This window comes from Phallusia mammillata, chromosome 1 (genome assembly GCF_965637545.1).
Source record: "Phallusia mammillata chromosome 1, kaPhaMamm4.hap1.1, whole genome shotgun sequence".
Taxonomy (NCBI): Eukaryota; Metazoa; Chordata; class Ascidiacea; order Phlebobranchia; family Ascidiidae; genus Phallusia; species Phallusia mammillata.
Genome location: NC_137252.1, coordinates 7569123 through 7585039, shown reverse-complemented (window position 1 = coordinate 7585039; position 15917 = coordinate 7569123). Strand labels below are relative to the sequence as shown.

General features: G+C 35.5%; 1 protein-coding gene across 1 annotated transcript; it reads left to right on the top strand.

Annotated features, from left to right (window-relative positions):
- Positions 1 to 441: 441 nt before the first annotated feature.
- On the top strand, positions 442 to 15514 carry LOC145226384 (disintegrin and metalloproteinase domain-containing protein 10-like). Its single transcript, XM_080092285.1, has 17 exons — positions 442 to 597; positions 930 to 1080; positions 2171 to 2292; positions 2362 to 2557; positions 3188 to 3272; positions 4215 to 4457; positions 5553 to 5727; positions 6108 to 6271; positions 7206 to 7389; positions 9081 to 9243; positions 9754 to 9855; positions 10235 to 10328; positions 10819 to 10933; positions 11141 to 11245; positions 12416 to 12531; positions 13225 to 13351; positions 13829 to 15514. Exons 1-17 carry the CDS (start codon positions 552 to 554, stop codon positions 13915 to 13917), a joined length of 2277 nt encoding a protein of 758 aa, XP_079948411.1. The 5' UTR covers positions 442 to 551; the 3' UTR covers positions 13918 to 15514.
- Positions 15515 to 15917: the final 403 nt, after the last annotated feature.

Below are 15917 nucleotides of genomic sequence, written 5' to 3'. Positions count from 1 at the left end.
CTGACCGTTTTTGACCTAATACAAATGTTGTGAAATGTGATTTTATAAAATATGTCTTGTTTTGCTTATGTTAGAAACATAATAAGTGTAATAGCCATAGTTTGTTTATTTTTGCTGTTGTAAGATTCAAAATCATAATAAAAGCAACCTAAAATATGTTAAAAAGCTAAACAAAATTATTCGGATCATAAAAATGACAATGTCCTTTGGAAAAAAGAATTAAAAATATTGTTTGGTTATAGTATACTTGTTACTGACCTGAAATTATAGAATTCAAGGATTTAACTTCACCAATTACATTATTTTCAATTATAGAAGTTATGAACAAAGATAATAAAACCTTTTGAGTAGTGAAAGTCAATTAACATACTTTGTTTATTGCCGAGACAAATAGTTTGTCTGGATTTGAACATCAAACATTTTACATGCTGAGCTTTATCATTTTCTTAATTTTATAGGCCTAAGAACCGTGTTACTGTTAGTTTGTAGCCGTGTAATTTATAAAAAATATAAAAGTGCTGCAAATTTTTTTATTGATAAAGGATAACATCATGTTATCATTGCTTGTTTTTGCTTTTGTTTTGCTGAGTATACATGGTAAGTTAATTTTGCAAATATTTAATATTATATGCTTTGCTAGTATTACTTTTTTTTGCAAAGATTACTGTATTTACGTTTTAACCAAAAAATCTACCGTTTAAAATTGTGTGTTTATACAAAACAATGTTGCTTTACAAAAAGTATTAGTGAACAAAAAGTAATTTTAGCAAATGAAAAGTAGAAAATTGCAAAAATAATGATGTCATTTTTTGGCTTGCATACATTATGTAGCTGCAATGTTAATTATATAACATCAATAATTAATACTTTTGCTCTCATTGTTAATTTGGATATTTATTTGGGTTTGCATAATATGTGTATTTTTCTAGATTATGGAGTTGACTGCATGAACATTCATGTCTCCTACTTTGAGCATTTATCATACGATATACATGCCCTCAAAAGTCAGCATGAAAGGTCAAAGCGATCGCTGGCAGATGTCGAAACTCCTGTCAAGTTAAAGTTTGAAGCCCATGGCAGGTGAATATTTTATTAACCAATAGAGCATTGGTGTAAGAGTTGGTCCAAATTAGCAAAAAGTTGTACCTACACCATTACATAAAAGAATGGTGGCACAAAAGGATAATTTAAGCTTTGTAGTGTGGGCATGAAATGATCATTCTAAAATATGAATAACAAAATGAGTGTTGTACGTATGTAAGTTGTTTGTCCTACGTTTTTAAGTCAGTACCAACCCATACTGATTCTGTTTGGAATATACTTCAAGTTGCTGAGGAAAAAGTAGCTTTGTTTGATCTATTTAGTGTTTTATTGATCAGATTTGTACAATACACAAACCTGCCTATACGATTTGATGCCGATTTTAATGATTGTTAGCTTTTGTGAATGATATGTGACAAATATGTATGCACTATAGATTTTTAACAAAAAATAGCAGTGCATCTTGTGTAATACAGTTGTAAATGTGGTAATACACACTGCAGTGTTTGAATATAAATGTAAACCTCAGGAGCATGTGTACAAAAGGTGCAAAAATTATGCAAACATCATATAAAATCAATTTGCTTACATGATTTTTTGATTTTAAATGGAGATTTTACAGGACTTAAGAATAGTTGCTAGTAAGAGGTGGCACTGTTGACAAAGTAATTTGCCTACTCATTTTGCCCTATGATGTCAATACTTGGTGTGTACGCATTCACTGAACTGGATTGAGTGCGTCATCACAGTCACAACACTGCAGTGATGTTATAAATAGACGCCTATAAAGCCCTGTTCAAGTGGTGTGAATGTTTTATTATCGGAGGTGCTAATAAATTTTTCCTTGTTCCATGCAACATTGTGTTTCAGGAACTTACAATGACTTAAGCTTTTCCTGTGCGTGAATGGCTTGTGTTAGCTGGTTTATACAGACAAGAAAATATAAAATAAACTGGTTTTTGAACAGCCAGACTTTTATCTTTCTTGAATATTGCATGTTATATTTGGACAATACAAACCCATGGTCGTGAATTTTTTCCTATGTTTATTTACCTATACATCTGCTTGAAATATATCTTTTTTTGTATCTGTTGGTTTAAAATATAACATCTCCTTTTTTATTTTTTAGAAATTTTAATATCCGGCTTGTTCATGATGATACAATTTTTCATCCCGACCTAATTGTAGAAAACAGCGATGGTAACCAGATTGATGTGAACATATCTCATATTTACCATGGATCCTTATATGGTACTGCCACCAAAGGAGATTCTTGCATTTGAATAAATTCATAACCTGCTTTAACTTACATTTATGCAGGCCAAAAGAACAGCTTTGTACACGGTAGCATTATCAATGGTATATTCCGTGGCGTTATCCATGAACCGGATCGTGGAAAGTATTATGTGGAAGAAACCCACCAGTTTTTTGGAGGCAGTCGAGGCCAATCACCGATGGCCGGTTACAGAGGACACTCTGTTATTTATCATGAAGATGCAATTACACACCCTTCTCTGTAAGTTGTTAGTTTGTTTTCTTCTTTCAACTGCTTAATTGCATTATGCTCGCCATAAATCCCTCATGAGCTAATCAATTGGATTTACAATGTTTTTGTTTTTTTTGACTTAATGACAATTTAGTTCAAGCCCAACAAGTGTTTCGTCCACCAGGTTGCATATTTAAGAAATTTGTCTTTTAACTGGTGTGACGCTCAACAAAATACCAGTTGCAATGTTGGTATACCAGTTGTTTGTTAAGAACTGCCATCCAGAATTGCTCTGAAAAAGCCCTACTGTTCTGGTGGGCAAAGCGTCAGCAAAAATGCAACTTCTTAAAAAACAACTAGTATTTTGCTTAGCATCACACCAGTTGAATCACAAATTTGTGAAACTGGTCCAAACTATCAGATTTCTTGGGACATTTCTTTGTAAGAGAATAACAATTAGTTGACACAGATCTGTGCCAGCCCCTTGTTTAACAGTTAAGAACACTTTAAACTACATTTTAACGGGATATTATTTGTCAGTACTGTATACAAGTTATAAAAATCCCCCTGGAATGTGTTTGACATTGAGGAAATGAATTATGCATGTTGATGCCCTTTTCACAGTGTGCTGAATGGTTTTCACTCTGATATTGTTTACAGATCTGGAAAACATTCCCACTGTGGTGCTTCCAAATCAGACGTACGACGAAGGATGTTCAATTTCCAAAACTCATCACTTGAAAGGGTAAAAATTGCAATGACAATCTTCTCATAATTGTAAATCAAAATTTAAACCTATCCAATCTTAAGTAACAAAAAATAAAAGCCACAAGAAATGAAAAGGTCCGATATCCAGGTGGAAATGTTGTACTTAATACTGACTTGTTTTCTGTTAGTTTTCATGGAAGTATACTGCGTGTTTGCACATTTTTAAGTTACCAACAGATGCCATCAATCAAAACCAATCACAGTTAGTTAAAAGGCAGCACAAAACCGTTACATAAATTAAATACCTCTCAATTTGGTGTCACAATTGTGTATGGACATTGTTTGACGATGTCCAACTGTCTCACCTAGAACCAGTTAACACAAGCTAGATTTATAGGTTGTTGGTTAAAATATAGGATTTAAATAAAATCTTCAGTAAAGAGCAATATAGGTTGCGCCTTGGTTTACAAACTGCAATTATGCCGACTCTTTTTTTCCGTAGGCTATGTCCATTTTCTGTATGGCCCACAGTGATTGTTGCAAGTGCTCTGGTTTCTGTTTCTACCCTAATGTGCCTGATTTATCATATTGTTTTTTTCCACTTGGTGCAGCCACCATTGTTTTATCAGTAGGTATGGTGATGACAAGTTAATGCCAAGGCCCCATAGCATTGTTTCACAACCTTTAAAAACAACCACTTTCTTGTTAAGTAAATTCATTACAATCTGGTGTTAGTAAAGCGCAGCAATAATTGCATTCCGATCTTTTGTGGTACTTTTTGCTTCAGTTTGTTTAGTCTTCATTTAATTTTTTTTGTTTGATTCTATTTGAATAAGGTTGATTAAGAATGAATTATTGTTTTAAATAAATTATTATAGAGTCTTAAGTACATTGTATTTAAGAAACTTCCAAATCAATCCCACTTTTTAGCTTACAAATAAAACAGAATGTGAAATTCTGTAACAAATATATTTCACAGGGCTATGATGACAATATGGCACATTCTCGGCACAGGAGAGCTGTTAATCAAAATAAGAAGACCTGCCTGCTTTTCATACAAACAGACCATATCTTTTTCAACGAGTTTCCATCAAGAGATCTAATCATTAGTAAGATTGCGGAACATGTCAAAGCTGTGAACAAAATCTACACAGACACCACATTTTTAACATCTGACAATGAAAATATCCAAGGCATCAATTTTATGGTTCAGAGATTAAGGGTAAGTAGAGTGTTGTTATTAATTAGGAAAATTAATGTCACTTTTTAAGGAAAAGCCTTTTAGGTGTTTTGTTTTTTTTAAGTTTGTTGGCATCTAACATGGGGTTAAGTACTCATTGCTTGTACATTCAATTCTTGTTATGGTTGTATTTGGATGTTTGCATGATTGTGTCTGTATTTTTGAATTATTGCATATTTTTTTAACTTTGGTTGTTCAAGTTGTATTTTGAAATATACCATCCCAGGCCATTAACTGTGATTTTTTTGATTTTTTTTACACAGTAAACCACCTAAATATGTAATTTGTGGTGGCATTAAAATGTAAGCATTTTTTCTAGAGTTATTCTTCAAATGTCAGTTGCATTATATTCGACAAATGTCAGTGGCATTATATTCGACAAATGTCAGTGGCATTATACTGAGACTTTAAAATTTATTTACACATGTACAATTTTCAAACTGAAAGTAGAACTGAATAGAACTGTTTTTATGGACATCAATGCCCTACTTTTATGACTCTACATACCTTGTTAACTGCCTGTTGTTAATTTTCAACTAAAAAAACTTGTGGTGGTGTGTTTTCAATTTTTTGGACCAGAATTTATGATTTCATTTTTTTGAAATAAAGGAGTATTGTATTTATTTTTTGGTTGAATGGACCCTGTTTTTGTAAACATTGTTATTGGTGTTTCTGGTAATTATTTTTCTTTGTGCAAGAAACTTCTTATTTTCAACATTTATTCCTATTGATTTAAGACTAAGGCAAAAAAATGTGGATACCTGTTTATTAAAAAAAGCTTTACACAGTGGTTCTCAAACTGTGCTCCAACTGACCCAACTGATCAGCCCTGGTTTGGGTGAAACTTTTGTTTTGGACATTCTTTGAAATTTCTAATTATGCTAGCCAGGTTGAGAAGTGGGCCTATTTCTTGGTCTATCCATTCAAACAGGGTTTAGTGGTACGCAGCGATAGAAAAAGTTGTCAGGTAGTATGCGATTCATATAAGTTTGAGACCACTGCTTTACACAGTACCAGTAGTTGCAATAAAACCAGCTCTTGCATTTACAAACTCTACAAAGGTATATTGCATTCCAGATTAACGACACATCAAAAGATGATGACCCGTTCAAGAGCCCCAATATTGGTGTGGAAAAATTTTTGGACATTGTTTCCCTTGCTAACCATAACGATTATTGCCTCGCATACGTTTTCACCAACCGAGATTTCGATAACGGAGTTTTGGGTCTAGCTTGGGTCGGATCCACAGGAGGTAACGACAAAGTTTTTTTTTGTTAATTTTTTTGGTCTAATGCTGGTTTGTTTTAACTGTTTGGTCAAAAAAGAGCCCTTCAAACCTATCTAAAATTACATGTTAGTTAGTTAGTTATCCAAAGTTTATCCTCGTAAAGTTTGACCCCAAATGACCCAGTGGTTCACTCACAGGCCCCCAAAATGTAAAATTTTAAAAGTAACTAAAATACTCCATTAAGAATTTTCATACTTTATTTGTTGTATTATTGAAACAATCAATTCGATTCTGTCACTTTTCAATTTTCTTCAAATTAGGGGAAACATAAAAAATGTAAAACCAGCACTACAAACATACACACCGATAAAGCAATAACACTTATTGCCCAATATTCTTTACAGGCACCAGCGGTGGTATATGCGAACGATACAAGACCTACACAGACGGCTCATCAAAATCACTTAACACAGGATTGGTGACCTTCAAAAACTATGGGTCCATTATGCCAGCTAAAGTAACCCACATCACCTTTGCCCATGAACTTGGGCATAACTTTGGATCACCGGTACGTTCCTATAAACTATGTTGAAACGCTACTTCTACCACAGTTGTAAATTATATATAGATGCTCCGTACTCGTTTCAATGTGCGCTGCGCTTTATCAGGCCGAGACCACAATGAAATTTAATGTTTATTTTGTTAAGACCAGACTTTCATAGTTGCTTAGTAGGGTATTGAAGTCATAAGGATGGTTATTTTTTGTAACTTGTATATATTTTCGCTGGCTGCCCTTTTATGTAACGTGAAGCCAGTATTGTGACGGTTGGAACGAGACCAATTGGTTTTCAATAACCTAAAGTCCAGACGCCTTGTGGTTGTCAAGTTGTTCTGTGATTTTTAGCAGAAAAAAAACTGCTGGAATGACTTTAAACAAATCCGTTTAACTTCAACTTAATTACGGGGCTATGAAAGGCCCGTTTTTTTTTACTTTTGCTTGCCGATTTTTATGCACATTCTGAAAGAATTTGACCATATTAACCAATTATAAACATTGTCTGTCACCTATCGTTCAGACGCTTTTAACGACTTAAACTCCTACCTAATTACCGTTCGGTGAAAGACCTTACGTTTGTAGACTTTTGCTTGTCGCATTTTCTACATGGTGTATAAGAACTCGTCCGTACGACATGACAAATAACAAATTATATCCAATGTCTTTCACTTAACATGTATACGCTTAATGTTTTTTTAACTGTTAAAAAGAAAAGAAAAAAAACAACTAAAAAGAAATTAGAAGTTATATTTCTTTCCCACTCGATCACAAACCTTTAACCGACTGCTTACTGTTACTTAACTAAGAATGGAAAATATTTTCCAAGTAACATGATCAGTCAATGAATTTAAATGAAATATACATATTCCGCCTAACAGGCGTCTTCAATTCCTTATTCAAATAAACTCCTTAAAATATTGCTTGACATAAATGCTTATTGCAACAGCACGACAGTGGGTTAGACTGCACTCCTGGCGAATCACGAGTAAGTACAGAGAAGCAGAAAGGCAATTACATCATGTTTGCTCGTGCCACATCAGGAAACGACCCCTTCAACACTGTATTCTCTCCCTGCAGTGTGAGGAACATGAGCCGTGTGCTGGAAGCCAAGAAGGATAACTGCTTTGTCCGTAAGTATTCTCTGTTCGGAATTTTTTTCTGTTTTGTAATCGTGTTGCTGAAAAATATGCAAGTAGCTGTTCTGTATGCCAGCGCTTTTAACTGTGGTGCGTAACACAACAGCCACAAGGGCTGCATCAATACACAGCAGTGCATAGGGATTCACAAAAATTAGGTGTAACAGTTGGAATGTCTGCATTTCATACACCCTGGATCAAAAATTTTGTCTGGATTAAGCGGTGATCCGGAATGTCGATTAGTTAAAGCCTTACAAGATTACAAATAATTTGTACTTCAAGTTTTGTCCAAATTTCTTTTCTGTGTTTTTTCAAACTACACGTTTTTATTTCACGTCTGTAAACCGTCCAAAATGCCGATTAGTTGTTGCATGAATCACGAGGGTGCAAAGAATGGTAGCACCAATTTTGAAAGGTTCTCGAGAGAAAAAAATGGTGTGGATGTTGAGCACTACACTATGGCAAGTGTTTTTACTCTACTTGTCGTATTAAACCAAGCTTTATTTTTCAAACCAGGCCCCCCAAAAACGAGACTTACAAGTCACAATGACCCTAATTTACTGAGAGACATAGAATTGTTTTGCGGTATTAGGATGCTCAAGCCAAGCGTTTTTAGTATTCAATGACTTTGTGTTTTTTATGTCCAGTATATAACATACTGTTTCAGTGCAAACAAATTCCTCTTGAAATGCATTTTGATAGCCCACTCTCATTTGCCCACAACGTCTTTACTCAAGTTAAAACATACAAAACAATGTATATAGGTGTAAGTTTTATTGATTTCACCCAAAAAAATACCGGTTTAGCTCGATTAAAGTGTAATTTCTGCAAGTTAATTGTCCAAAAAACAAAAATCTTTAAATTAAACCAGGTACAACTTTTCAAGGGTGTTACAGTAACCTCTGAGCCATTTGGGCTACTTTTCTTGCCTATGAATACATAATACCTTCTTCACACAGCGTCACTTTGCCTTTTCGCTGACATTTCCTGCCCTTGTGTGTAGGTTGCACGGGTTACATTGTTAGGTAGCAGCACAACGTCACGTAAGGCTCGTGTGATTAATAATTCACCAGGCAGGGTTATTTGAATGTAGCACAAGTACAGACGTTAGCGTATGGGACATGGGAGAACACTCTCTTGCTTGTTGCATTGATACCATCGGTCACATGGCCCAACTTCTGACTACTTGCAATATAGTACAGTAATTTGTATATTTTTGGGAACGTAATTAGGCTTTGGGTATTTTTTACGATTTAATTTATAAGACGGGTTCGTGTTTATTTTTAGTTTTGTTGCCATACTTGCAAGGTTGATTCATAATTTATTTATAATGTTGAAACTATAACCCAAATTTTGAACCTAATGACATGCTGTTATTTTTTCAATATCAGTTCCGTAAACCAAACACACTATTTGAAGCATTTATCAGTTAGTTATTTAATTAATAATAAGGCAAAAAATCATTTTCCTACTTATTCTTTTGACCATTGCAAAACATACTGCAAGCATATCCCAAAAAAGGGGAGTATTTCTTACGTTTTAAAACTTTTCATTTTTTTCTTAAGCATGAGATTTAGTGCAACATTTGTTAAACAACTTATTACAACACAAAAAGTATTTCTTTCAGACATAACACCACCACGAAAAAAAGTAAAATTTTTTGAACATATGTTTTTACTTTGCAGCATCAAACCAACCTGTCTGCGGAAATAACATCATCGATCAAGATGAAGACTGTGATTGTGGTTACACTGATACTTGTGTTGCACTGGGCGACACTTGCTGTAATCCTGCCGACTACGAAGACAGAACGATGCGATGCAAACTAAAGGCTGCGGCGCAGTGCAGGTAAACGTTAGCTTATCAGCATGAAAGTACCTTATACCTATTAAATGAGAGTAAAAAAACTTTTGCCCAAAACACAATCGGTCGATGTAGGTAATTGGTACGTGTATAATTTGATTAGATCTTCAGTACCTATCAACATAAAGTTTCCTATAAACGTTGCTGAATCTTTACGTTAAACCGATACCCATATTAGTGAGCTTTAAATGAAAAATATTCGGTTCCCAACCGTAAAACGACTAAAGGTGCTATGATCTGGTTTAATTGTCTAGAAAAATTCAACAAATTGTCCAATTTGAGAAAACAATATTGTCTTTCGAAGACACCCCATAAGAATTTATTATTTTTGCAATGAAGGAACGGAAATGAAACGACACATGAAACTCAATATGTCGCAACAGTGCGATAGTCAATTTTAAATGCACCAGCATTTTATAAAAACCTCCACATTTTTGGCAAAGAAAATATGGCAACGATATTGTATAATGTGTAACTTGTGATTTTGCTTTTCAGTTTAACACAGGGACCATGTTGCGATCCAACTACTTGTGGATTTCGTGATTCATCGCATGAATGTGCTGCGCAGAGTGAATGCCAGTTAGCACAAGTTTGCGCATATCCTTTGCAATATCACTGTTGTTGCACCTTACTGGTGTTTGAATAAGAATCTGTTTGATAGGTAGAGCTATTAAAGAAAATGTTTCACGAGAAAATTTTATGTTTTTAAGAGATTTTTTTTTGTTTTTTTTTATTCGAAAAAAAAAATTTAAGAAACTTTTTTGGTCTTATATGCATAAAAATACTTTTTTATGTTAAACCGATTTAATGTCTCAATATGTTGAGAAATTTGTTTACATTAATTTTTTAGCCGCTAAACCCCGTTAGACACAGTTAAAAATGATTATAAACATGCTATGAAGTGTACTAAGTCGTTTAGTCGGATATTATGTAATCCTTTATAATTTCTCCTTAATTGTATTTATCCGATGTTCACTGGCAAAAATGCGTCTTGTCCTGAAGCTGTGGCAAAAAGCAACGGAAGTTCACCGATTGAATGTAACCACAAGACACAGATATGTGTGAATGGGGTAAGTAATGTTAATACAAGTCAGTATTTTATGTACGCGATAGGTACAACCCTTGTTTATTGTACATTCTAAGCATATGACCTGTTACGTTGAAGTTCGAGCAGTTCCCAAGCTCGTAACAATCAGGCCTGATCCCAGTATTGAATTTATGTCCATTTTAACGGATTTATGGTCAAACTGGCGATCCCCTACTACTAAGATGACAAGCTCAGCATATGAGGCAGGCAGCAGCGCCTACGACTTTCGACAGTCACATCACTGAGTGTGTCTTGCTTAGTTGGTAAAGCGAGTCCCTAAAAAGCTCCTTTTGTGGGTTCGAATCCCACCGCAGGCTAGATTTTTCTTGTCCATGCCTTTTAATGTGTGGTATACCATCATTATAATGATAGGCTTGATTTGTTGCATTGCCTTCGTTAGGTCTTGCGTACCTTGTACGAAAGTATCGTTTAGAGGTATTTTGTAGCTCAAGCAATCGTGTGTATTTTCGCAGGAATGCTCGGGATCAATATGTAGAAAACACCCTGGTTTGGAACCATGCTCTTGCACAGTTCCTGCCGACGAAAAAGATCGTTCTGTTCTCTGCCATACCTGCTGTCAACGAATAGGTAAGTAAGAAAGAATATCAACCAACGCATAGTACCTTTTTTGAATCGAAATAACTTGCCTTAAAGGCTTAAGCGGATAAACGGATTTTTTGTGCATGTATTTTTTGTATTTTTGTCTGAAAATCAGGAATATTTTTCAAAAATTACCACGTCAGTTTGAAAAATCTAAATTAAGTTATGTATATATATATATACATCTGTTTATAGGCGACGAGAACAGCTGCAAAAGTATGGGAGACCCTACCTTCTCTGCAGAGTTTAATGGCAGTGTTATATTCCTACAACCCGGATCTGCCTGTGACACGTACAACGGTAAGTCTATCTAGGTTTTATTCGATCAGTTCGTCTTGTATTGACCGTTTAATCGATAATGTTGCACCTATAAATGGCAACGATGGCCTGCAGGCAAAACACACCCCAATCAAATTCTAATTACGTTTGTGGCTCGCCTAGCGGTACGTTTTAATAAGGAAACCTTTTTGATGTTCCCTGTGAATATAACTAACAACAAAGGCACATGCGTATCGCACTGTAAGCTGTACATGAAACAAGAATATTGATATACTGAATCAATCTGGTCTTTAAATTAGAGTTATTAGTCGGGTCGGGTTCAGGCATAAGTTTCAATAAAAAGGCTTGTTTGGGGCCTTACCTTATACTCAAGTAAATTTGTATCATAATTGATCGGTAAATCTAACTTTGGGCCCAGTTAGGGATTTATTTTAACAAAATCGGTTTCGGGCCGAGTTCGGGCTTTTACTTTTGGACTTGGCTCCCTAATTCCTGGGCTCCATACAACTCTGTTTAAAGACAATTACGTTAAAAAATCAGGCTCTTGGCTGAACCAATGGCTGCACACTTTCGTTGGCACTAGAAAAAAAAAACGAATCTTCTACTGATGGGTTGGTAAAAGGTCATCTATCGTGGGTTTGAATCCCATCGCAAACCTTTTCTAATGGGTTGTTGACACCTATTATTCTGTGCTTAGAAGTTATGAGACTAGGTTTAAATTATTCAGATGTTGGATTTCAATTTTTATCAGACACAACCAGACCTGTCCAATAAGCTAAATATTCTGAACTGTTAGTCTACTGACACTTTTCTCACCATTTTTGAATATACATGTGTACTTTGTTCGTAATACTTTTACTGTAATAGAGTTTTCGGGGATAAAGTGTTGTTACACGTGTAAACTAATTTAAAATTCCTACTTAGAATATTAACTAGTTTTAGCATGTCACGTCAAAACGATTAGTTTATCAAAGCTTTATTCAAACAAGCTTGTCTCATGCGCAATAATAATGAACAAAGAGGCACTTATGATGTCACAGTCATATGACTTTTAGAAATACTACTTTAAACACAGCCCGCGTATGACTTAACGCTATTAGGCCGGCCCACGCGTTATAAAGTGCTTTGCCGCTGGGGCGGATGTCACGTGATGTTTTGACGCGTAATCACCTCGTGACGTCATTGTTTCAGGATATTGTGACGTATTCTCGAAGTGCAGGCTTGTAGACGCCGATGGACCCTTGTCACGACTGAAGAAGGCGATTTTTAATCCGGAGCTTTACAGCACCATCAAAAACTGGATTGTGGTAAGTGGTTATGATTAGACATTTTTGTGATAGATTATTATGGACGTAACATGTAAATCTCTAAACTTGACCACGAACAACCCTGTTTACTAACCGCTAATCATTGCATACAGTACATGCAGTGCGGTTTGTTTATGTATAAAAAAAACGTTTTTAATTTCGTTCATAAAGCCTTCCTTGAATGTGATTGGCCCAGTCTGTAATTGTAAATAAAATAACAAAAAGCGTGTATTTAACAATAATCGAACTTGGTGGTGCTGAAGTTTTAAATCCATTCCATTTGCCAAATACCAGTGTCTTTTTACTCCTGCAAACTTTCTGTTCATTTTTTGTTTTTTTATCAACGTTTTTCAAGATCATAACATTCATGTAAAAGCATGTGAGCCAATAAATGATAAGCTGCAGACAGTGCACAGGTGATGCATGGGGTTGTACCCTGTTGCTCCCAACAAACTGGAGTGCCGTTGGATGGCTACACTAGCCAATGCGGCCGATCTCTCGTCACCAGCTGCACTGATGAGACCTTATAGGTCGAAACAGTGTGCACTGTCTGCAGCATAACATTCATGCTCTTGTTACAGTGGTGTGAGATAACCACTTCAATGTATTGTTTGAATACATACAATTAAACCTTAAATTTTTATTGAGAAAAAAAACATACAGTTGACGTATACTTGTGTTTTCATTATGTAGGAATATTGGTGGGCTGTGGCTCTTATGGGTTTAGCTCTCATCCTTCTCATGGCTGGTTTTATTAAAGTGTGCAGTAATGTTACTCCCAGCAATAATCCACGTCTTCCTAAACACAAGCAACTACCAGGTAAGTTTTCTCTGCAATACTATTTTAGGTTTAGTGGATTGGTCTAAAGCGGATACCTTTTCTATTGATTAAAATTTGAATTTGGTTTCGTGTAAACTTTATTGTTACAATTTTTATTCCTACCTTTCTATTGATTAAAATTAAACATAATTTATTTTGGTTTGAAATTAACTGTTGCATTCCTACCTTTCTATTGATTAAAATTTATACTGAATTAATTTTGGTTTGAAAGTAACAGTTGCGATTTTTGTCCCTGCCTCATAACTGATATTTACACAGATTTTGTTTGGGTTTATAATTTTGAGTGTTTCAATTTTTATCATGTTTAAATGACTTTTTTTTATGGCAAAATGTAGTATTTTTTTGACTTTATTGCGCCTATTTCTGAATCTGTTATTTAACATCAATTCTGTAATACCAACAATCGCTAACAAAATTTTAATGTCTTGTTAAAAATGCTCGTTTCTGATTGGTCAGGTGCCGACACGCTTCGTCGCCGCCGCCAACGCAGCCGCCAAGTCCAGGGCCGATCCCAAAACTCGAGACAGAACTTCGAAATGAGATGAGATCAACCTGTGATGCGCATTCCTAATTTCTCCATGACATAAAGCCTGCTACCGTTCCGGGCTATCGACAACCGTACGAGACCACTTCATACTTTTTCTTGTAATTTTTTTGACTTGTCACTGTTTCTTTGGCTGCCATATTTCCTGATGGCTCGGTCATTTTCCTGTGGACCTTGTGTTTTTTTTTCTCTTTCTCAGCGGATAGAGTTGTAAATCAACCGTGTTTTTATCATTTGCGCGTTGTTGCTTCCATATCGCCAAGCAAAAACCAGCAGAATCGCTGATTCAAGCTGCTGGGGTGTTTCTCTGTCACAAAAAAGTTTATCCTTGCCGACAGGTTTGTTTTAATTTTGCAGACCTTAAACATAGAATATAAATTCACATGTATTTTTTCTCGTAAAACAGACCCCAAAACCATCTATTTACTTATTTCTCCAAAGCAAGTGCGCGAACTTTGGATAAAATTGAATTCTTTTTTCGTTTTTCAACGAACTATTTGACCTGTATCTTGGTACAGTCCTGTTTGTAATTGATATCTATTGGATTTTCTTAGTATCCTCTACAGTAGTACTCACACAAAAACGGCTACACCTTGCAGCTATAGAACTCACTTTTTACCCTGTCTATCGATTGAACATTTTTTACATCCTGTTGCCCCTTGCAAAAGGCGCAGTGTCATTAAAACCACCTGCCTCCCGTTTTATAACCGATAAATAGTGCTTAAACGTGACACATTAAATTATTTTGCGGAAAATAATTTTTAGCGGACGTATATACTTGAAAAAATGACACGCAAAAAATTTGTACAACACTTACTATCACACAAGTGCACCAACAGTAGAGATGGTAACATCATCTTCATGGGTTTTGATGCCTCTTGATTTTCAAAGAATGTCACAAAATACAGTGAACCTCGGTTAATTCGGACTCGTTTGGACCAAAAATTTTGTCCTTGTTACGTGAAGATCCGGATAAACCGATGTCGATTAGTTAAAGCCTTAGCGCGGTTTGACCGAGGTTTAGTGTAGGCTATATTCATCTTTTTCATTTTTTTGACTGGTGTTTGCCCGATTTTCGAGTAGGATTCAGTTTTTACCCAACAACAGTTGTTACTTGTATATCATCTGTGTTCATATGCTGTCGCACATTTCCCAAAACCAAATACGTTTAACCTTAAGACGACTTCGCATTAAGTCTGTAGGCCTACTACACAATTTGTTGGTCGATGCCTTACTTGTAAAATAACAGTCCGCCTGGCTTTTAGGGTGGAAATATATTATCTTTCCTAAAAAGAAAGCGAACTGTTTAACTTTGAGGCTTTCACAAGCTTTGTATGTAAGCTTGTTTTGACCACAAATTCCGCCATTCAAAAAAAAGTTTTTTGTGCCATAATTATAAATCGAAACTTTTCGATATTTAGTCACCTCAAGTGGATATGGTGGTCCTGTTTCCAGGAGATAATTACCACAAAATGCTGGTTATACCGTACGACTTTACAATACAGTGCTTTACATTTTATTTCACCGTAGAAAGTATAGATTACCATGGCGTCGCATCTTTTTACTGTTTCCCTAATAAACAAATTCGAGTCACGGTGTGCTTTTTGTGATCTCATTTAAACACTATCAGAATTTTTTTCCCACATAAACAATACAACCCAGCGTTGCAAGTTGGGCCGGGTTCGGGCTTAGGTATTTGTGAGAAAACGGACTTGACTTTACGTTCCGTGTCCGCCATTGTTTTTTAAATAAAATCACTCAGCTAAGTAACAATTCTCTGGCTTTGACTTAATGCCCACCCTCCTCTAAAACGTATTGTTTTCCCCATTGTCTACTATTGTTCATTGTGTTTGTTGTCTTTCTCTTTTTTCTTGCTCATCCTTTGTTGCAAGGCTTTCGTGAAAATGCCTGTCAATCAAAATTTCGCGCCTAAACGGGCTTTGCAAAAACGTTTCGGGTTCGGGCCGGGCTTCAGGCTCAGATTTCGGGCCCGCTTGCAAC

Excerpts from the sequence above, each read along its gene's own strand:
- LOC145226384 (XM_080092285.1), top strand. The coding sequence starts at position 552 with ATGTTATCATTGCTTGTTTTTGCTTTTGTTTTGCTGAGTATACATG. Across the intron at positions 9,244-9,753 it reads AAGGCTGCGGCGCAGTGCAG|TTTAACACAGGGACCATGTT; the intron begins GTAAACGTTAGC and ends TTTGCTTTTCAG. Across the intron at positions 11,246-12,415 it reads TGCCTGTGACACGTACAACG|GATATTGTGACGTATTCTCG; the intron begins GTAAGTCTATCT and ends TCATTGTTTCAG.